The following is a 21,436-nucleotide window of genomic DNA, read 5'->3' as shown; positions in this document are numbered from 1 at the left end:
TACACCAAGTTTCCACTCAAATTGAGTAGAATAATAATGGCTACAATAGTATATCTATTAAAATCTAGCAAAATATTGTGGTAAAAAGTAGTATATTGGATAAGGAGTACCTACTCATTCTAGGTCGTTTTGCTTCTTCTGCTCTCTGTAATCCTCGTCCCGGTCATGCGGCGCGTTCCTTGTGGCATCGCTCTGCGTATATGAACTGACACCGAAATCATATTCGCTGCTCACAATATAATCCAGCCGCCCCATGTCTGCTTTCAGTGCCCCAGGTAAGGCGTTACTCGCCGGTGGTTATTTGGTGCTATTCCCCAAATACAAATCCTATGTTGTGGCGTTGTCTTCGCGCATGCACGCTGTCATTTCGAAGACCTCGCACCATAACAGTGACCTGTCCCGTGTGACGGTGCGGTCCCCACAATTTGCAGAGGGCGAATGGTCTTATGAGTTCGACACTTCCCTCCCCAAGATAACTCCCAAAGAAACCAGTGGAAAGCGCAACCCGTTTCTCGAAGCCACCGTTCACACCGTTTTGTCGTACATCCAGCCCACAAGTAACTTTATCGTCGAAATCGTGATCTTCTCCGATGCTGGCTACCATTCGCAGGAAAACACCACTGTCAGTGTCTCTGACAATAAGCATAAACGGTTCTTGTATCACCAGCGCAAAATCACGGATGTGGCCAAGACCGGACTAGGCTCCTCCGCCGGGCTTGTCACTGTGGTGACTGCTGCTTTATTGGCATTTTTCCGCCCGGAATTGGATGTTACTCAGCGTACATGCAAGGATTTGATCCACAACTTGGCCCAGGTGGCGCATTGCTCGGCCCAGGGCAAAATTGGGTCCGGGTTTGATGTTGCCGCGGCCGTATACGGCAGCATCGTCTACCGACGCTTCCCGCCTCTGCTAATCGATGAATTGATCACCTCTCAGGCTGCTTTGTCTCAAGAAGCTTACTCCCGCGAATTACAGCGCGTGGTGAACTCACAGTGGGAGTTTACTGCCGAAAAGTGCGAGCTTCCTCCACAGATTAACTTGCTCATGGGGGACATTGCTGGTGGGTCTGAAACACCCAAGTTGGTTTCCAAGGTCTTGCAGTGGCACAAAAACGAACCGGAACAATCCGAAAAGATTTTCGCCAGCATCAACGCTGGAAACATGACGTTGATCGACTGTTTGGGAAAATTGACAACTATGGCGAGCAAAGAACCGGAAACCTACGCTGAAATTATGAGATGTTTGAGTAAGGGCCCATTAATGGCCCACCCGTCGCTTGATCTCTCTGTATTTTTAGAGTTGAGTGCTGCCATCCAGACCATCCGTGCCAACTTCCGCGAGATGACCAAATATACTGGCGCGGAAATCGAGCCAGCTGAGCAAACGACGTTGCTCGACAACTGCAGCTTGCTCGCAGGGGTTGTGGGTGGGGTCGTTCCTGGCGCCGGTGGTTATGATGCCATTTGCTTGCTCGTGGCCCGGCGGGCCATTGGGATGTTGATTGAAAATACCGCTGAGGAGCCTCAGTTTACCAATGTCGAGTGGTTAAACCTCCACCAAGAGGACGATGGAGTGACTATCGAGTCCCAAGAGGACTATGCTGGGCTAGTTTAGAGGCGCGGATAAGATATGAATCGATCCATGATCTTGTATACTGCGTAAAGCTGAGATACCGTAATTTCAAAGTAGGAAGCTTACTCGTAGAAGCTATTCCGCCTATCGTATGATAACCAAAATGAAGAAAAAAGCGTAGTATCTAATTTAGAACACAAATACATAAAGTGACGACCAAATCATATTACTATATGATCCGGAAGCTAGAGTAAGATTTGATCCGCTAAAGAGAGTAGTATGAGAGGCTAACAGATCTAGAGCTCATGCTATGTGCTTGGAGCTGGAATGATAAGTAGGTGAGGACCTAGCCTATAGCTGTATAATTCAATATTTCTGAAGTAATATAAGTATTTATATTCTATTATTTATAATAGCAACGTAGCTATTTTGTATCAGACTGGTCGTTAAATAAACTGGCCAGAATGTATCATATAAAACAGTACTCAGCTCTGGCGCTCTATCGCGCGAAAAATCGCGCGCGTTTATGTAACGCGTCTACAACTTTTCGTGCCGTTTACAGTATTACCCCCATACCCACGCCCCAATCTATACATCAAAGCCTCCCATGCAATTACCCTACGGAGAAATCCACCACGCGGTGTTCCAGTTTTTATTAACCCACAAGGCTATCCCCGAGTCACAGCTCCTTCACGTGCTTACCCGGCTCTATCAGACGTTGTTCACTGCGGAACACGACGCGGTGAACGCGGAGAGCGTGTACCAGGACATCTTGGACGGGGTGCTTGAGAGCCTCAACGTGAAGCTTATAGCGCACAAACTCGCGTTTGCGATCCGCAAGCGGCGGTCGCAGTTTGACGGGAAGTTTGTGGTGATGCTCGTGAACACACAGGCAGACGAGGCGACAAAGATGGCCATTGACCATGGGGAGATTGAAATTGCCATTTTCAACGCTGCATTGGACTATATCTTCAACAACGAGGATGGAGAAACGTCTTACGCGATTGGTCAGACTAACTTAATCAACATTATGAAGGATAAGTCTGCAAAGTACACCGCTACAAACGCCATTGAGTTGGCCGCAAAGTTTGTCCAGGAGGGCTGGCTCATAGAAACGTCCAAGAAGAAGTTTACAGTGACGGACCTTGCTTTGTGCGAGCTCCACGACTCGCTTATTGAGAAGTACGGGCTTGCAAGTGTCTCTGTGCGAGAGGAGGATGACGACCAGCCGTTTTCCATTAGCATCTGCCCCGCCTGCGACCAGATTGTCACTATGGGCCGCAAATGCCCTGGTGGGGTAGTGCCATGCCATGTGAAATTCCATCTTAACTGTGCCAGACGATACAAAATTGCGAGGGGCAGTGCCTGTCCCAACAGCAGCTGCAGCGGAGTGATCACCGATGAGGTAGAGCCAACGGACAGAATCGGCTTACCCCAGGAGGACTTTCGGTTCACGTTGTACTATCAAACAGAGTAGGATAATGAGATAAAAAAAAAGAGAAGTCATGGAATATTGAATGACTAGAATTTGCCATGGAGTCGACGCTCACCTTACAGCCGGAAGTCATGATGGATCCGACATTCTATAGGACTAGCACATAGCTCGAGGTGAGATAACGAAGTTTTTTATTTTTCTTCGCTAAAGCGAACTTTTGGCCATTGTCTACTGGTAAGATGTATAAACATAAAAACACTGTATTCTAATCAGATATCTTTTTGTGTCTAGTCATATAGGATTTTACATTCAGCAGGCTTATAAGGAGTTTAAACTTGCGAATACAGACCTGCTTGCATCTTTAATCAATATGGATTATTACATTATTCTAGTTATTTACTGGTTGCTAACGACTTGCATCCCTATTGTCTAAAGGACTTGATACTTTTCTATAAAATATGAACCAAAACCTGTCTAGCAATACTTTATGGTATGCAAATTTTGGTTGCAGTAAATCGGATTTTCAATCATACACCTACCGCTTCCATAGTTTTGCATTGGGTGAGATTCCTCATCTCTGTCCTCTTTTGTATATGTGGTGTCGGTCAATGATCCCCAGAGTCTTGGTTCGCATTAATTCCTTATATCGACTCCTCAAGTTCCAATCCTTGACCCTGTCTTTCACTTTACCAGCAGTATATAGACATAATACTTGCATTAGAAAATAGGTCTAATTTTTTCTTCGGAAGCTATTATCACTCAGTATTCAATCACAACCTTGAGAAGAAAACAGGACCGTAACTAACCAACGACTGCTCTATGCAATTTAATCGAGTTAACTTATATGCAGTTTCAAGGGACAGGAGATATGTAACTTGATTAAAGTTTCAAGCCAGCGGTTACTTGGAGTTTGCCCCAACGGCCAGCTTATACATAACTTGATTTAACCAACGAATAACCTACCGCGAATTGTCAAAACCAACGGCTAACCTTACCATATGGGAGCCAGTAACTGTCACGAATTCACCCTCAACGCCTGTAACAATTAAATAGGCACCAGTCTGAACGTACTTTGACAAGGGCTACTCAAAACCACTCATCTACATCGTCTTTCATCATGTCATCGTCGGCGGGCCCCACAAACTCACCCAAGATGCCGTCTTCCTCACTCATCAACATGTCGTTTTCGTCCTTAGCCTCAAACTCTTTCAGTTCCTTTGCAAGGTAGTTCTCGGGGTACATCTCCGGCTTGTCGTCTAGGACAAAGGCAAAGTCTGTCTCCGCACCCAATCCGGAGTGCCCGGTGGTGATAGGCACGGTGGGATGCGACACCGGCGTCGAAATGGTGGTGTTGTCGTTGGTCAACGTGAAAGTAAAGTTTTGGTCGTAGCCGTACGCCTGGGTGTACGGATGTGGGTTCAAGCCGGCGCGCTCGGTGATAAAGTCGTCACCGTCATTGAAGTCGTCCATCATGAGCGGATCTTCGACGTTCTGGGGAAGGCTGAGAGTCAGGGGAAGATTATCAAGATTTTGCGAATTGTCTAGGTTCAGGGGAAGATTGTCGAGAGGAAGATTGTCTTCAAGGTTCGGAATATCTTCGAGATTCCCTGGCGAATGAATATTCAATGCGTGCTTCTGCCGCGCCTCGTACTCGTTCGTGTAGCGCATAGCGGGGCTGTCGCGCGTCTCGATTTGGAACTGCGCAAAGTCCATCACTGGCATCTTCGCGGGCATGCCCATTGGCGACTCCATATACGCGGACGCGTCGAACGGAGCCTCATACCCGTCCAATTTGATATTAAGGTTGTTTGGATGCTGCAGCTGCTGGTTGTTGTTGTGCTCGATGATGTATGCGCTTAAAAACTGCAACGCATTTTTGCTACCCACCAACGCGTGCGGATCGCCCGTGCCGTTACCCCCGTTGTACGCGTTCTTCACCTGTTGGTTTTCACTGAAATCCTCACAGATACACCACTTGTTTGTGTCATTGTTGCTGAAGTACACACAGAACTTCGGTGGTGCATTGAGCGAGAGGCGCAACTCGGTCGTGACATACTCGCCTTCGGTTTGGTTTTCCAATAGCGACGAATTGATGACAGACGCAATCGGGTAAAAGATGCGGAAGAGAATCTTCTTGTTCTCAAAAAAGGAAGAGAAGAAGTAGTTGATCTCGTGGTTCTTGCGCGAAAGGAGAATGAGCAAATCGCAGCGCTCCAACACGTCCGTGAGTACCAATGGCGAGAGATTCATGAGCAAAGCGAGGGCACTAGGGCTGATGAACCCTGACTTCACACGCTGCCAGTTGCCCACGCTGAGTGTACTGCATTCAATAAAGCAATAACTATCGTTGACCTGCACTGGGAGCTCATTGAGCGCTAGAAAGTGGCCCGCATCGTCCGACGCGTTGCTTCCACGCGTACGCTTAGTGCTGTCCACGCTGCCACGTTTCTCGAGCTTTCGCGCCTTTGCGCGACGGTTCTGGAACCATATCCGTACGGACTTCTCAGGCAAGCCAGTCTTTTCGGAAATTGCCTTTTTGGCCTCGTTCGACGGGTTGGGATTGTTGTCGAACTCCATCAACAAGTAGTCCAAGAGCTCCCCGGACGCCCGGGTGCGCTTGTTGGGTTCGTGTGGTTCGTTCGACATGTGTGGATGTATTGGTTACTGGATTGAAAGCCAGTGCTGTGGGGTCGGTGCTGGTGTAATTGGCCAATGGTGGAGAACAGTGGAGTGAATGGAGGTTGGCGCCCTTTTTTTTTGGGGGAGGGGCGGGCGATATCACGTGGGTCACGTGCAAAACGCACCGGGGAACGGCGCGTGAGCGTGGACCGGGGGAGAGGGACGGCAAGACACGGGTATGCGAAGATGCGCGTTTGGGCGAAATGGGTTTCGAGAGATATTGTTTTTTAAACACATCTAATGTGAGCTCATGAGATGTGCCAGACAATCGGAACGATCAGTGAGCTGAAGGGCAGAAAGGGGAACAGGAATATCCAGCAATGAACCGAGATTACATTCTACAACAAAAGTTTCAATGTTGTTCTACGTTCTTATGGATGCAAAATTCCAAAGATAGCACAAGTGAGCTTTTCGATAAAAATCCGAAAAGCATATCTATAAGACATTGATATATCTGCTTTAGCCCGCTGGGATCTCCAAGCCGGAAGTCCGAATTTTCGAGTCGGATATCCCGACCGACCAGCCCCGCCAGTAAGCCACTCGTGAGCGGTAGATGCACGTCCAACCTGCCGTAGCGCAGGGGTCAAGGACCAGTGGCGCACAAAGCTTAAGATGGGTATCGAAGATAACTGTATGCCGGATACGATGATGGGATAAGGTAACATACTGCCTTCCAGACTATTGTATGATAAGAGATTTTATTGGTCCAAAGAAATCAGAGGGGTTTGCATGGTGAATAATTATGTTTCTTAGCTTTGTAAAAGTTGTATGGTTATAGTAGCCTGAGAGCCACAACATTCAACCCTGGACTACAGGCGTGGGGCCAGTTGGCGTTCGAGCTGAGTTTTTACAGTGTTCCAAGCTTGGAAGTTCACTCAAGGTTGAACTAAAGTGGGTTAGTCAGGTTAGGGTATATAAGTAGATTGTCAAATAGTTAAACCATGGAAACGAAAATAAAATTTATAGAAACAGGGGTGGGTACAAAAAGGGGACAGTTAGCTATTGCTCAGCCAACGTCTCGGACTTAGCTTCATCTTCGGCTTCAGATTCTCCAGTATCATCGGACTCCTCCCTAAATTCCTCAGATCCTTCGGATTCCTCAGATTCCTCCGCAAGCACCTTCTCAATATCTTCAGAGTCTCCATCGTCAGCTTCTGAAAATATAACTTGTTCAGAATCTTGCTGATCTGTGGTTTCCCTGTCGGCGACAGGCTCGTCTGGCACGATCGGCAGCTCAGCCTCGACAACAGCTTCAGCCGATTCGGAGATTTCAGTTGGCTCTTCGTTGTCAGATTCGTCCTCCCCAGATTCGTCCTCTCCAGATTCCTCAGATTCCTCAGATTCCTCAGAGTCCTCAGAGCCCTCAGAGTCCTCCTCAACAGCCTTGGTCTCCTCCTCAACAGCCTCGGTGTCCTTAGTAGCATCAGCACTCTCATCTGAGTCTGAAATAGTGACAGTCTCCACATTAACGTTGTAGATAGTTTCAAATTCCTCCTCGGAGTCAGACTCAGCTTCTAAGACGGCGGATGCGTCGGCAGCCGCTTTGGTAGCGGCGAGGGACTCGGCTTCGTCTCTCTTGCGCTCTCTCTCCTCCCTAAGCTGAAACTGCAAGTTGGCCTTGGCCCTCAAAATCGCCAAGTACTCGCCGCTTTCGTTCAAAACATAGTGCAATGTGTGTTGCACCTCCTGCAAATATCTCTCAAACACAACCAAGTCGGCATCAAAGTTAAACAACTCGTCTCTGACGTCGAACAAAAAGTTCTTGATGGCATAGAACTGCTTCCAGTCCTCCCACTTGTTCCCGTAGGTGTTGACCAAGTTGGACAGGAACTGCTGTGTGGACACCTCACTGAAGTTTTCCAATACATCAATGGAGATTTGCTTCTCTGTGTTAATCTTGTTTTGAAGGAGGGATGTCTTTTCGCTCAAGAGCAGCTTGACGCTATCTGAGTTGGTGTCGCGATTCTCGTGGGCCGCAGCAAACACATCTCTGGCATCTTGTCTAGACACCTGGCGCTCGCTAGGGTCAAGGTTGTCCGACTCAATCTTCAAGATCATTTCGTTCAATTGTTTGTAGTAGACCTTGGAGCCATTTTGGATGTTTTGCAAGTGCTGGGTGATCACCGGCTTGATTTCCTTCAAAACTTCCTCCGCAAACTCGCTGATGCTTTTCTGTAAGTCGGCAATGGAGGACTGGCTGATATCGATGACCGAGGCCTTCCATTGTTCAATCTCGCGCTTGATATTGACATCCTCGTCTGGAACAACGTTTTTCTCTTGGACTGGCACTACTTCCGTGCCGGTAGCATCGAGGGTGCTGGTGGCAGTGACTGTGAGGGTCCGGGTCTCTATTGGTCCTAATTCATCCTCAGAGTCTGGATCAGAATTGTCAGAGTTATCGTCAGACAATTCCGGAGAGTCTTCAGATACAGCTTCAATGGTTTCATCGTTTTCAGACGCAGTTTCAACTACTTCATCGTTTTCAGATGCAGTTCCAGCGACTTCAACGGTTTGCTCGGCGGTTTCAGCAACCTCAGTGGCTGATTCAACCGATGCTTCAGTAGTTTTAATGACCGTTTCAGCAGATTCAACAAACTCAGTAGCAGATACGCTGGAAGCAAAAGTCTCAGAGACAGCCTCGGATGTTTCAAATACAATTTCACTTTCAGCACTGGCAGGCTTGTAGTAGTTTTCCGCGACGGCCTCGACGGCACCGGAAATCTTACCAAAGAGACCTCTGGCATCGTCAGCCATTTCCGCCTGGTAGTAGTTGATATTATCAATGATGTTGTTTAAGAAGCTCAAGTTAACCCGGTGGTGGCGCTGGGTCGTCCCCTCCGAGTGCTTGGCGACAAAACTGTGAAACTCCTCCTTCAAAAAGTGCTGCTTCTGCTCCATGACTGCCTTGTAATCGTGCGACTGCTGTTTGACATACTGGAAGAATCTGACAAAGTGTTGGCCAAGTGGAGTCTTAAGAAACTCTGCGTACTGCGCACAGACAAAGGCATCAACAACATCCAATTTTGCAAAGTAGTAGAAACGAATGACATTGGTGCGAAGGTGGAGCTGGTAGATATTCACCGCGACAGGCTTGATGGACTGGTGGAAGGTGGAGTGTACCTGAGGCAAGATCCGACTTCTGGTGTAGGCAGAGGCAGTGGTGTAAGCCCGTTGCAGCTTCAGCTGCGCAACGTGAAAAATTCTTACGGCGTGGATCTGGGCTTTGGAGAGGACAAATGTGGAGTGCTTGATGACCACAGGCTTGTAGGTGCAGAAAAGCCGGGTGGTATGGACCCTGGCGAGCAACACCTTTTCGGCCAAGTGGTTACGATAGAACTGATTAGCCTTGTGCCACGATTTCTGGGAGTATGGAGAAAGCACATCAACAAAGAAAGACTGCACCGGTGCAAAACCCTTGGTGATTTCTCCCAGACGCGCAGTAATACTATTGACAAAAACGTAGTAGTGCGCCACATACGGCTTCATCTTCTCGCTCCAGTGCGCATCATAGTGGGCTTGGACCTGTTGAAACACGACCTGACCGTTCTGAAGCTGCGTCGTCACAAACGGCGTAGCCTGTTGGACCAACGGCTCAACGTGTTTGGCATAGAGCTCGTGAGATTGGATGGCGGTTTTGCCGTGCAAGATAGCGGGACACAAGCCAGAGTAGTTGCCATCGGAAGGACACTTCCAGAAGGCTAGAAGCGTGACATAGGCAAGTAGGATATTGACTAAAACGAGCTTGTAGCTGCGGAGTAGGCAAACCATTGTGATGTGGATGTGAAGGAAAGTAGCGCAAACGTGTTGGTATGCCAGATATCTGTCCTTAAAGGTGTGTGTGCGTGTGTGTGTGTGTAGGGCACGACTGTGGCCACCAGCATGTGCACGGAAAGGAACCCTGAGGGGTGCAATAATACTTTGTAATAGGTAAAAGTAGTGTCCCGGTAATGGTTATAATGTAAACGGATAGCGAGGTCAGAAAGTTTGAGTGGAATTGAAAGCATATGCCTGAAGTTTGTAGAATACCATAAAATGGCATTTACTTGTGTCTCACCCACACACTCTCGTTGCTCGTAGCCGTTCAAGCTACAGTTATGGAGAATAAAAACATGGGGATATTTCGCACCAGGTAGGCTTTATTAGGACAGAGATTCACCCACAAAGCGGATTGATACCTTTCGCGTGCAGACTAAAATAGATATAGAATCGAAGAAAGTGATTTCACCATGATCGTGGAGATGAGAAGCTGTGAACCATATTTTCTTAAGCCTGGATCAAACTTTTACGCTTGACACACGTATCACTCCGGTTGGTGTACACATATCGTCATTTAAAGTTAACTGGCTATTGTATTATAACTGTAGTAGCATTATACAGCAATCCTACGCTAAAACAAAGACCCCCCCCCCATTGTCTAGATTTCTGGTTTAAAAATTAAGGTATTTTAGCCCCATTAAATATCGTCAAAAATCGCTGTTACAAAACCATAATACCTGAAAGCACCGTTGTCCCATCCGAACCTTGGGTGACGTGCCTTTGTGGCCGCACACTTTATGCAGGCGCCGAAAATTTTAAATTTTTATTCCATACATGATTTATACAAAGATAAAGTCTCTTCTGCCAACCCAGATCGATTAGTCTACACAAAATGGCAAAGAGAAAGGCGGAAGAGCCTCAGGCAGAAAAGCCTACTAAAAAAGCATCCAAAACTGAACAAAATAATCGCTTGTCCAATCAATACACCTTGTGCATTCCCTCCGCTGTAATCTCTCCAGCCAACGCCTACAGCTTGGAACAAGCCACGTTCATTGCCTACCAGATCGCCAAGACGTGTTGCACTTACGACGTGGGCGAAATTGTGATTTTGGATGTGACGGAACCGGAACCAAACGTCGCGTCGGTCAAGGTTACCTCTGGCGCAGAAGAGGCGGTCATCATGGATAACGGTAAGAAGAAGATCAAGTTCAACTTCGATGATGATTTTGCCGATACCTCTAAAGACAAAGCGGCTGCTAAAAGGGCAGTGGCGGCTGCAAGCACCATCTCAAACGAATCGTTGCTTTTTGCGACCTTGTTGCAGTACTTCATTACCCCGACCTACCTCGCGAAGTCCCTCTTCACCGGCAACCCTACGACTAAGAAGTTGTATCCGATGTTACAACATGCGTTAAAATTGCCTAAAATCTCCACCTTGCCATTTATGCAGAACAATGAGGTGTACAAGAACTTCAAGGAGGGGTTGACCATCCCCCATCGACGCGTAATGGGTAAGAAGAACAGGTCGAAGAAGATGGCCAAGACAAAGTACGTCAACATCGGTGAAAGCGAGCCATTGGAGTTGGCTGAGGGGCAGGAGGTTCCAGTAAATGTCAGAGTTACCGTGGACCTCTTGAACAAGAAGATTGTGTCGCCAATTGACGCGTACGGTATTCCGCAAACCGCCAGCGTGAAGACCTCCTTTGGATATATGGTGAGAATCGCCAAAAAGTTCAGCGATATTTTCACCGAGTGCGGGTACGGCGAAAAGGGCTACGACCGCTCTATCTACATCTCTGCCGGGGATTATTTCATGAATAAGGGGCAGGGCAGACAGTTGGCTGAGATCAAGGAGGTGGGCACCGGCACGGACGATGCACAGCGCGTGCTCTTGCTCTGTGGAAAATGGAGCGACTTTGACGCAAGCTTTGCGCGTGACCGCGCCTCCTTGGAGGGCGTTGCGTCCACTGCGCAGATGTTCGAAGGTGAGATGCGCGTGCCGCACGGCGTGAAGATTGAGGACGGTGCCTTGATCGCGCTAGCCAAGTTACACAACTAATACCAATGTAGTATACGTATATTAGCAATATCGAAAAGATGTAGGAGATATATATGTGGTGATTTGGGTATAACAAAAAAATAAGCGGTGCGCTCCGAAGAGGACTTGGAGGGATAACCAGGCTTAGAGGCGGGAAAGACATCCAGAGTAGAAGATCCATATGCGAGATTCACTAAAGATGCATGCTAAAGATATCACTGGCATCCACTTTGGTCACGGTTATATCGTATCCTACGAGAAAATCAATTCTTCATCCAGATCTGGATCCCTATTGCCTCTAACCTGCAATGTCTCATCTCAACGTCCCGAGATTGTTCAGGCTCTACAGCCGCTAATTTCAGTGTTTGCTATCATATATTACATCATATCGCAACCTCTGACTCTCCATGCCCATCCACCTAAATCTCAAAACTCTCCTCCCCAGAGTCAAAGTAGGTGGTGAAGGCAAAGACGCTGGCGTAGATAAGGGACCCGCCAAGCTCGGTCAAGATACAGGCCACGGTGGTGAGGATCAAAGAGTGGCACAACACAAGGGGAATGGCGAATCCGGTAAATAACAAGAAACCGCTCAAAAATTTTCCAAAGTCGTTCACGTAGATCGACGACTCGTTCATGAAATCGTCGCGCGAGTAGTTGTTGGTAACCACCATCGGTAGATGCGCCACACTGAAGATAAGGGCAACCAAAATAGGGTACCAGTTGCCGTAGATTGCACCGGCGAGCACAACAAAGAGGAAGCCGAGTGCCAACACGTACGACAAGGATATTAGTCTGGCCAAGGGGCTCTTCTGGGACATTTTAGGAGATGAATAGGAAAAGGGGTTGCTAAAATGCCTTTATCAATAGATTTCCCGATAGCGATATAGCTAGTCAATTTTGTGATAAGGGTAGAAGGATAATGGAAGCAATTAGAGTGGCTACGGAAGGCTGAAGTGGCAGCCTTGGCTACCGTCAGTTATCGGAGCCCCCATCAAAAATCCTGCACGCAGGTCTATCGGCGAATGTGAGAAGCTAGCCAGGCAAGACAGGGAGGGGAGTGTTTGCTAGGATCATCAAAATTGATTAAATCACCGATTAAATTGTTCTATCACGAGTATTACCAATGAGTAAAGATTGAATATTTACATGATGGTGCTGAGTGTCGGGGTTTTGAAGCTAGCCAATGCTAGGGCCTTGAAGAGGGCTCTTCTTGTATATAGTCAGTGCTACAAGTGTAAAGTAATACGTTGCAGGCACCCTTCGGCTCGCCAGACCTTTTTTTTTACCCAGAGTGGCACGATACGGTTACCCTTATAGTAAGGAATTCCTAGTCTTCCTCTTGGTTATATGTCTGGTATATAAAGTAATCAACAATATCCTTTCTTAGCTAATAACATATGCGATTGACTAGATATAATGCAGCATCACATATATATGCCTGCTGATGAAGACTTTGACTCATATGCAGCTCTCGGATCAATAAGAGGCAGGTATAATAAACTACAAGCTACTTACCCACAGCCAAGTACATTACTAATGATATACACAAAAATATCCTCATATTAACTTTCATCAGACTTACACTTCAATACAAAAAACCCCTTTGTCCTGCACCGAGTCCTATCGCCTCCGAAGTTACCCTCTTAGTAACCGCACGCTTCAACATCTACACGAAAAACGCCACCACTCAAATGTAACCAGCACCAGACAACGTAAACCATCCACCTACATCACACAATTGATGCAAAATGGTACGTATAAATCAATTGCAGTTGTCTGAAGTACCGGGTCACGCTCAAATAGAGCCATTCTGGTTGTCAATCTGGATGCTAATCTGATTACTTCAATCTGAGGTGAATGCTGCACTCCGCGGCGAATCCGTTGCTTCATACCTTTGCAGGTCCTCGTAATTCCATTGGAATTGGTCCGGATGTGTATTAACCTTTCCAGTTTAGAAACAACTACGACAACGACTCCGTCACATACTCCCCCACCGGCCGCGTGTTCCAGGTCGAATACGCCTTGGAAGCAATCAAACAGGGCTCTGCGGCCGTCGGGCTAGCCTCTAAGAAACACGTCGTATTGGTGGCATTGAAGCGAAACGCGGAGGAGCTTGGCTCGTACCAGAAGAAGGTTCTTAAGATTGATGACCACCTCGGAATTGCCCTTGCGGGCTTGGCCCCGGATGCTAGAGTGCTCTCCACTTACTTGAGATCCGAGGCAATGCAGAGCAAAATGGTGTTCAACAGACCATTGCCGACCCAGCAGGCAGTCAACAGCTTGGCTGACAAGGCGCAGAACAACACACAGAGCTACGGTTCCAGACCGTACGGGGTGGGTTTGTTGGTGGCGGGCTACGACCAGACAGGCACCCACTTGTTTGAATTCCAGCCGTCGGGTTCCGTGTTGGAGTACGTGGGGGCTTCCATCGGCGCCAGATCTCAAGCCGCCAGAACCTACTTGGAGAGAAACCTCGAGACTATCACTAACTGTGCGACCCACGAGGAGTTGATTGTTCACGGCTTGAATGCCTTGCGGGACACCTTGTCGCAGGACGTTGAGTTGAACCTGAAGAACACCAGTGTCGCTGTGGTTGGTGAGGGTGTCAAGTTCACGTCATACGACGATGAGAACGTCCAGCAGTGGTTGGATAAATTGGACTCGGTGAGTAACAACAGAAACAGTGGGGATGTTAAGGAGGAGGAGGACTCAGCTGGGGCTGTTGACTCTGCTGAGGCCCCAGTCGAGGCTCCGGCTGACGAGGATAGAATGGACACCACTGAATAAACGATTGTAGATTCACCATTTCAGTACCCGAATATATCTGTATATTATAAAGCAATCTCCGTAGCTTGAATTCGTGAAGATCGGAGTTGGTCGAGTGAACTTTTCACCCCGCATGTAACATGAAAAACAGGTTTGAGCCAAGGCACCGTGGGTTGCTAAGCACTTGCTATATACATGCCTACACTCCATATTGCCTTGGTCAGATCTCAAAAACATCGCACAAACTGGATATACCAGTAAACACAATAGTTATCGCATCATTTTCTCATGCCCTTGGTAATTCTCCACGGACCAGCCATCTTCACATACACCCTCGCCAACATCATCCTCGACCTGGGCGCCTTCCGAAACAGAACAAATATCCTCATAGTGGAAACTCCAGGCGAGAACCAATCCCAATTTTGGTGTTACAACCCTACCAATGATTGCACTCAGTTTATTCTTCACGAGAACCACATTCTTCCCGTAGAGAGCATGGTCCGTTCACACGGAAGGGACACGATGAACATGGATAGAGTTCCTAACTGCATTATATCGCTAAAGCTAGGTCCTCATAAACCCCAAGGTTTCCTCTACAACCCGTCGGTATACCTTCACCACCTACGGGCTAAGCTTGGGCAGACGGGCCTGGTCTCCTACACATCGTTGCTCTCGCATTACGAACTCTCGCATCACTCACTCGACCGTTTGGCGCGCCAATTTCAGGGCCAAGTGATGACATTTGACGCACTGAGTCTTGCAGAGCAATCCCACTTGCTCCGACGCGCCGGCTCCGGGGTATCCCTCTGCAACATGCACTGCACCAACTTTGACCTCCCGCGTCTGTGTTTGGTGCCCAATCGCGGCGGTGAAACGTACCAGATCACCGGAAACTTCCACAGCCAGCTTACGGAGCATTATGTAGTACAAGGGCCCACGCTCACGAGCCACACTCTGGCTCTTGCAGAATGCTTGCGCGTGGGGTTCCAAGTGTATGAGGAGATCATCTATCCGAAGTTCATCCATGGAGAATTCCATGCCAACTGGCATAAAATATGAGAGCGGAATGGTAGTTCAAACTTTAGACTTTTAGCGATTAAACTTCCCTTTAATGGGAACTATGTTGTCGCTATAAGGATTCAACATTGAGAGTTTGCCAGCAGATTCCCTGCCAGCAGCATTGCGGCCTTAAGCTTTTACTATAACCGAAATCTCCCGAAATAGGTAGATGAGCCAATTACATGTGTTTCTACCAAGTATGAAGTTTAGTAGGGCTTTCAATGCGATTGCCAAGTTGCACTAATCCTGAATCTAACTCAACCTTAAAGCGTGGACGAAAGGTGAGGCTTACTTGTTATAGAGAAATAAACTACGTTAGTGTGCAAACCATACCTAGATTTTTGACGCCAATATCACTTAATTCCCAAAGTTTAGATTTATTCTTGACGATGCAATGTCATGCTCAGTTTACCAAAGACGTTCACAGTATTCCGTCTACGACGTTAATAGTTTTCTTCATCCTTTTTTACTAGCATTTAGACGTATTGACTGATATAACACAGAAAAATATTATAAGATAATAAAAAGTAACCCAGCCATTCATAGCTATACGAAACCTAACCACATCCCAGACAATCATTTCATTGCGTGCCCGTACCACCTCGGAGCGATCTGATGGCTAATCTCGTAAATAGATGTCAACACTATCTCAATTGTACTATCCATTGCTTACACCACTTCTAGCTTTTCATACCAATTCCTTGCTACCACATTGCTCCCATAATGGCCGACTCCTCTGACACGCATTTGGAGCAGCTCTTGGCCCCCACGGATGACCTCTTTCTCAGCTCGTTGAGCTCCGAGGACTTTCTTGAGAATCTCGCACCACTCGTGAAGGACTCACTTGCCACAAACTCGCTCAATAGCCTACTCACCAAGTTAGAGGGCATTGCAACCCAGAAGGATGCCGAGTTGGAGCAGCTTACACAGGACTCCACGGAGGACATTCTCGCGGCGATAGAGGGGATTTCGCTGGTGAAAGCCAACTCAGACACGATTAAAGACCAGATTCTTGAGGTCAGCAGCAACTTGGAACGCACGGGTTACGAACTTGTCGCACGCAAGAAGAGTCTCGTGCAATGCAAAGCCGTGCGTGCGCGCATCCAGGAGACAACCGCCACGCTCAACGCGTGCTTGTATGTGTTGGAGTTGACGAACAAGGTGCTCGAGTTGATCCGCGAGCGGCGCTATTACAACGCGTTGCGCAACCTCGAAGACTTGTCGCACGTGCACTTGCGCGAGGTGGGTGACTTTGCCTTCGCGGCGAAGATCGCGCAAAGCATTCCTGCGTTGCAGCAGATGATCCAGAACGATTCCCTTGAAAACGTCACCAAGTGGATGGCGCGGGTGGAAAAGATGTTGCCTGCAGTGGGCGGTGTCTTATTCGGCCACATGCGCGACGTCAGTGCGCACTGGGCGAGCGCGTGCGCGGCGTCTCCCGCGTTAGACAACTACATGGTCAACACACCCGTGGAGCGTGCATTGCGCAGCGTGGACCTCAGCCTTGACCTATTTGATCCGGCGCTTTCGCTCCAGCTTGACTTGACCGTAGTCTACGACGCCATCTTAGTGTACCAGACGGTTCACCAGATGGACTTCTTCATAGACAGCTTCCAGACCGAGTGGTTGAAAAAGAAGGAGCGCGTCATCAGACCCTTGTCGCTAGACACCAATTCACAAGTCAGCTTTGAGTATGACGAGCTTAAAGCATACATTCACAAGGTGGCGGCATTTTTCGCGGTGGATCGCGCGGTTACGGCTCATACTCATGGCAAGTTACGTACGGAAAAAGACAATAATGATCTCTGGGGCGCGTTCATGTTACTTTGCAGCCCCATGCTTCGCGCCTTTATCGACGACCTCGATACCATGGATGAGTTCCACCAGACGCGCGACTTGCTCGGAGGGTTTTGCCAAGTGATGGAAAACTGCGGGTATAATGTCGTCGCAAGCGGCCTCTACGGCTGTCTCGTGCATTTGTTTGAGCGTTATTCACACGCGTTGATTCGCATCTTTGCGCATACCTTCGCCGCCAACATCGACGAGGACGACTGCATGCCTATGGTTATCCAGGACCCAGGCCTCTACGCACAGGTGGTGGCGGTGTGCTGGTACGAGCCACCGGAGGCGGAGCTCACGAAACGCTTCCCGCGCGCGCTCCCCTTCAGCAACATCCTACCGTTATCTTGCCAACAGATCCAGACTTTTGTGCTCGACCACACAAAATTCATAGCTAATTTCTACGCCCACGACGGAAACGTCCTCTGGGGCATTCTTATTGATAATATCGAGCACATTTTGAGCCAGGTGATCTGCGAAAAGTATACTGCAAAGTTGACATCCACCACACGAGAGGAAATCTCTCAGAACTTGATCAACCTAGAGTTCTTCTTGCATTCGGCTAAAGAGCTCGCGGAATACCTCTCGGTGTTGAAGATTGGTGGCATCCTGCGAGATGTGCACCTCTCTTCCATCGCGCGGTTTGTACAGACAAAGAAGATTGCCGAAGACAGTTTGTTCGGCAGTGTGGACAAGCGAATCGAGGATTTTATGGGGATTGTGGAGTACGACTGGTTCACCACCGTGCGCTCCGACCAGCCCAACTATATCATCAACGACATTGGCCGCTTTGTGGAGGACATGTTCATCCAGACGTTCTCCAACTTGCCCGGCAGCGTCAAGACGCTCTTGTTGTTCCGGACGTTTGATAAATTGGCCGACCACTTCCTTGGGTTTCTCCAGGACGCGCCGGAGTTCACTCCTGTGGCAATCGAGAACTTTGATCTCGATGTGACACTTTTGGAGAACACCATCAACGATCTAGACGCTGGAACCGAGCCGCCTGCCTCCAAAAAGGCCCAGAAGAGTGCCGTTTCCTTGTCCTCCACGTTCACCGAGTTGCGCCAGACTATCAACTTATTGCGGGAAGGGAATCTTGAGGGCTACAAAGACTCGACCGTACGGATGCGAAAATACGACCGGATCAAACAGGACGACGCTGTGGCGTTGCTTAACAAGTTGCAGACTGAGGATGAGGAGGATGAAGTGTTTGCCAGGGAGGGTTCGATGTCGCCGCGCGGGATGAGCTCTAGAAAGTCGTCATCTAGGATCGCCTCCTTGTGGGGGCGCAAAAAGGACTCGCAGAGGTAGTCCCTAGTATATGAGTCAGGGATAGTTATAAAAATAGGAATGGTGAGGTGGTTTGAATAAAAAGCTACAATTGATATTGGAGCATTTCTGAGGAAAGCTACAGCGTTTTATTGACAAAGTTTCAGATGTTCGGTATATATATGGTACTTCATCTGGGTGTAAGGTAATCCGGAACGAGCTCGAAGCGAGCAGTGTAGTATAGTCTGGAACGTGACAATGTGGATTTATCTATGGTAATGGCTAACGAGATGGATCCTGTACTCAACTGGTTGTGAAGGTGTATACAAATATCCCCAGAAAATGATAACAAAGAGCATACAGTTATAAAAATATGATATTCTTCGTGATTCATGTACGAACGTTCCTGGGACACCTGAAGGGTAGTTTAGATCAATGTCTCGGCCCGCATGCTCCATCATATGGTCAGTAGTCTCTTACGAATGCGGGTTTAACTTTAAGACCTAGCCATAAGGTTCACCTAATGTCCACCGGTATTACAAAGCTGCAGTCAAGGTACATCTTAGAGCTCCGAATGAAAGTATATAGAAAGTTCTCATTTTGTTTGTTTCTGGGCGTTGGACTAGCTAAAATAAATGCGACTACCATTCGGACTCACCGTTGGCTTTCTGAAAGGCATAGTCCTTTCCGTTGATGTTGGCCACACCCTCCTTCAAGTTAGACTTCCACTTGTTCTTGACTCTCTGTACCTTATCGTACAAGCACAACATGGTGTTGGTTTCCACGTCGCCCTCGCCCTCACCTTCACCGTCGAAGTCGGAGTCGTTGAGGAGGTCGTCCTCATCACTGTCGTCCAAGTCGGAGTTGATATCATCGGAATCGTTGAATCCCTCCTCATCGGAGGAAATATCAGACAACCCTTCTAGAGCCGGGTCGTTGGAGTGGCTTCTCTCCTTCTTGACCCTCGTCTTGGGTTTCCTCTCCTTCTTCACCTTGACCGCCTTTTCGCCATTCAGTGTATCAATCGTCATTTCAAAGTTGGCTTTTGTGTCGGCTTCTTCCTTCTTCAATGCCGCCTCTTCGTGCTTGATTTGCTCCGCCGCAGCGGCCTCTTCTGGATCCGGCCTTGGATCCCACGAGAACTGGCCGACACCAGTACCGCTCAACTTTTCTCTCCATATTTGCATCAACTCTTGTAGGGTAGCCTCATCGATCCCACTGTCTTCAAAGTCCTGTCTGGACTCGTTGATGACATCGTCGATGATCGATTCGTATAGTTTTGCCTAGAGCGTTAGTATGGATCGCGAAAATCTCCAGAGGTCACGTACTGCTTCGGCCGCCGACATTGTAATAAGCTGTGCAAGTGAATGTATGGATTATACCCTGAAGGATGGGTAAGTATCGGTGTAGAAATCAATAAATGAAGGCAAAGTGTCAGCGCAACCGGAGGCCATCTCTTTCTCAAAGGGGCACTTTCCTTATATACCCGGTGCATGCACGACCTGATACATTAGATTGGATAATGTAGTAAACATATTTGTAGTGCCGAAAATGCCCGTCACAGTGAAGACCTATACGCAAAATATATTCCAGCCTTGCGATTATCGATATGGCAGATTGCAAAGGTGCTGAGAAATATGCCAAGTATATATTTAGTTAATGATTAAACACCACCAGCCCATTAGTATCAGCGTAAGCTCTTTGTGTTATCGCAGTTAATCCTCAGTCTTGTCATCATCGCCTTCCATCTCCACAAACTGGTCCCAGAGTTTGACAAGCTGGTTCTTCTCATTTCGCTCGTTCTCCATCTGGATCTTGAGGCTTTCAATTTCACGCCTTAACGTCTTGTTGTCAAACTCCAAATTGTTCAATTTTCCGTTCCACTTCGTCTCGTAGCCCTTTTTGAGAATAGACACCTTCTGTTCGTGTTTCTGTGAGTATTGGATGTACAAGTCCTGTGCCAATTGCTGTAACTTCGTCTCGGTACCTGCTTCTTGTTCGGCTAGGCGCTCTGTCAAGTCCTTGATCTGCGAGTGGAGCTTCTCCATCTGTACTTGGGACTCACCGGCTTCGTGCGACACGGATTGTTTCTCCTCCACCAAGCCACGGTTGACCACCATTAGCCGGTTCACCTCACCGACTTTCTGTGTAACAACTTCTTCAAACTCAGCACACTTTTCGTTCAAATCGCCAATTTCCTGGTCGTACGTATCTCTTTGTTGGACCAAGTGCTTTTCTAACTGGTCGCGTTCTAACTTGAACTCTTCTGCTTCGTTCTGAGCCTTCTCGAAAGCATCCTGTAACTCTTCAAGTTGAGTCTCGCTGGCCTCTAATTTCCGGCCCAAGCCCTCTATTTCAGCGACCGCAGCCGCGGTCGATTTGGCAAGCTCCAGCATCTTGGCACTCAGTTCGTCGGAGGTAGATGTCAAGGCTTCGATTTCAGCCCGTGAGTCCTTCAACTCTCTTTCCTTTTCCTGAAGTAACAGCTTCGCATTAAGGTACTTTTCATTAAGCTCCTTCAAGGATGCATTCGTAGCTTCTAGCTTCGCTTCTTTCTCATCCAAACGGGTACTGCGCTCCTCAGCTTCATTCTCAAGCCCTTCAATCTGGGTGGCTTTTTCCACGAGTGTCTTCTGGAGCTCACTAAATTCTTGGTTCAAGAGAACAACCTTGTTGTGCAAATCACCAGTGTCCAGTTCCTTTGCCTCGAGCTCAGCAGCAAACGTCTCCAACTGTTGCTCCAAGGACTTGTTGTCAATATCTTGCTTTTCAATCGTCTCTTTGAGCTGGGTGATATGCTCGGTGGATTGTTGGTACGCAGCCACTGAACTTTTGTTTTCATCTTCAAGTAACCGCATTGTCTCAACCGCCTTGGCGTTCTTTTTCACCATTTCATCGTAATCTTCGGACTTTCTTGCCAATTCGTCCTGTAAACCCCCAATGCTGGATTCAGAATCAGCAAGCCGAGCCTGTATTTTCTTTCTCTCTGCAGCGATTTCCGCTGCCTCTGTGTTGGCCAATG

General features: G+C 48.0%; 12 protein-coding genes across 12 annotated transcripts; 7 read left to right on the top strand and 5 right to left on the bottom strand.

Moving 5' to 3' along the window:
- Positions 1–253: 253 nt before the first annotated feature.
- On the top strand, positions 254–1,790 carry ERG8 (phosphomevalonate kinase; the record flags this gene model as incomplete). Its single annotated transcript, XM_019131115.1, has 1 exon — positions 254–1,790. The coding sequence occupies one exon, from the start codon at positions 254–256 to the stop codon at positions 1,613–1,615; it is 1,362 nt and encodes a 453-aa protein (XP_018986183.1). The 3' UTR covers positions 1,616–1,790.
- Positions 1,791–2,124: 334 nt separating this feature from the next.
- Positions 2,125–3,269, top strand: BABINDRAFT_161055 (uncharacterized protein). The gene has a single exon (XM_019128621.1). The coding sequence runs from the start codon at positions 2,181–2,183 to the stop codon at positions 3,048–3,050; it is 870 nt and encodes a 289-aa protein (XP_018986182.1). The 5' UTR covers positions 2,125–2,180; the 3' UTR covers positions 3,051–3,269.
- A 128-nt stretch (positions 3,270–3,397) lies between these two features.
- Positions 3,398–3,915, top strand: BABINDRAFT_128035 (uncharacterized protein). The gene has a single exon (XM_019127008.1). The coding sequence runs from the start codon at positions 3,467–3,469 to the stop codon at positions 3,734–3,736; it is 270 nt and encodes an 89-aa protein (XP_018986181.1). The 5' UTR covers positions 3,398–3,466; the 3' UTR covers positions 3,737–3,915.
- Positions 3,916–4,094: 179 nt separating this feature from the next.
- Positions 4,095–5,654, bottom strand: BABINDRAFT_166427 (uncharacterized protein; the record flags this gene model as incomplete). Its single annotated transcript, XM_019130428.1, has 1 exon — positions 4,095–5,654. The coding sequence occupies one exon, from the start codon at positions 5,652–5,654 to the stop codon at positions 4,095–4,097; it is 1,560 nt and encodes a 519-aa protein (XP_018986180.1).
- A 741-nt stretch (positions 5,655–6,395) lies between these two features.
- BABINDRAFT_12955 (uncharacterized protein) lies at positions 6,396–9,455 on the bottom strand (the record flags this gene model as incomplete). Its single annotated transcript, XM_019127024.1, has 1 exon — positions 6,396–9,455. One exon carries the CDS (start codon positions 9,453–9,455, stop codon positions 6,687–6,689), a length of 2,769 nt encoding a protein of 922 aa, XP_018986179.1. The 3' UTR covers positions 6,396–6,686.
- Positions 9,456–10,302: 847 nt separating this feature from the next.
- Positions 10,303–11,562, top strand: BABINDRAFT_161053 (putative methyltransferase). The gene has a single exon (XM_019128620.1). The coding sequence runs from the start codon at positions 10,336–10,338 to the stop codon at positions 11,500–11,502; it is 1,167 nt and encodes a 388-aa protein (XP_018986178.1). The 5' UTR covers positions 10,303–10,335; the 3' UTR covers positions 11,503–11,562.
- BABINDRAFT_161052 (uncharacterized protein) lies at positions 11,553–12,510 on the bottom strand. Its single transcript, XM_019128619.1, has one exon. The coding sequence runs from the start codon at positions 12,297–12,299 to the stop codon at positions 11,901–11,903; it is 399 nt and encodes a 132-aa protein (XP_018986177.1). The 5' UTR covers positions 12,300–12,510; the 3' UTR covers positions 11,553–11,900.
- Positions 12,511–12,630: 120 nt separating this feature from the next.
- Positions 12,631–14,268, top strand: PRE5 (proteasome core particle subunit alpha 6; the record flags this gene model as incomplete). Its single annotated transcript, XM_019132640.1, has 2 exons — positions 12,631–12,693; positions 13,432–14,268. 2 exons carry the CDS (start codon positions 12,631–12,633, stop codon positions 14,266–14,268), a joined length of 900 nt encoding a protein of 299 aa, XP_018986176.1.
- A 178-nt stretch (positions 14,269–14,446) lies between these two features.
- BABINDRAFT_161050 (uncharacterized protein) lies at positions 14,447–15,580 on the top strand. Its single transcript, XM_019128618.1, has one exon. It carries the CDS (start codon positions 14,536–14,538, stop codon positions 15,304–15,306), a length of 771 nt encoding a protein of 256 aa, XP_018986175.1. The 5' UTR covers positions 14,447–14,535; the 3' UTR covers positions 15,307–15,580.
- Positions 15,581–15,837: 257 nt separating this feature from the next.
- SEC15 (Rab GTPase-binding exocyst subunit) lies at positions 15,838–18,697 on the top strand. The gene has a single exon (XM_019128617.1). It carries the CDS (start codon positions 16,030–16,032, stop codon positions 18,454–18,456), a length of 2,427 nt encoding a protein of 808 aa, XP_018986174.1. The 5' UTR covers positions 15,838–16,029; the 3' UTR covers positions 18,457–18,697.
- A 358-nt stretch (positions 18,698–19,055) lies between these two features.
- On the bottom strand, positions 19,056–19,760 carry BABINDRAFT_7528 (transcription initiation factor IIA large subunit; the record flags this gene model as incomplete). Its single annotated transcript, XM_019132639.1, has 2 exons — positions 19,056–19,697; positions 19,743–19,760. 2 exons carry the CDS (start codon positions 19,758–19,760, stop codon positions 19,056–19,058), a joined length of 660 nt encoding a protein of 219 aa, XP_018986173.1.
- Positions 19,761–20,129: 369 nt separating this feature from the next.
- BABINDRAFT_35041 (uncharacterized protein) lies at positions 20,130–20,462 on the bottom strand (the record flags this gene model as incomplete). Its single annotated transcript, XM_019131697.1, has 1 exon — positions 20,130–20,462. The coding sequence occupies one exon, from the start codon at positions 20,460–20,462 to the stop codon at positions 20,130–20,132; it is 333 nt and encodes a 110-aa protein (XP_018986172.1).
- Between the last annotated feature and the right edge of the window lie 974 nt (positions 20,463–21,436).

Source organism: Babjeviella inositovora (genome assembly GCF_001661335.1).
Source record: "Babjeviella inositovora NRRL Y-12698 unplaced genomic scaffold BABINscaffold_4, whole genome shotgun sequence".
In the NCBI taxonomy this organism is placed as follows: Eukaryota; Fungi; Ascomycota; class Pichiomycetes; order Serinales; genus Babjeviella; species Babjeviella inositovora.
The sequence above is the reverse complement of the archived record's forward strand: the minus strand, read 5'-3'. Positions and strand labels throughout refer to the sequence as shown.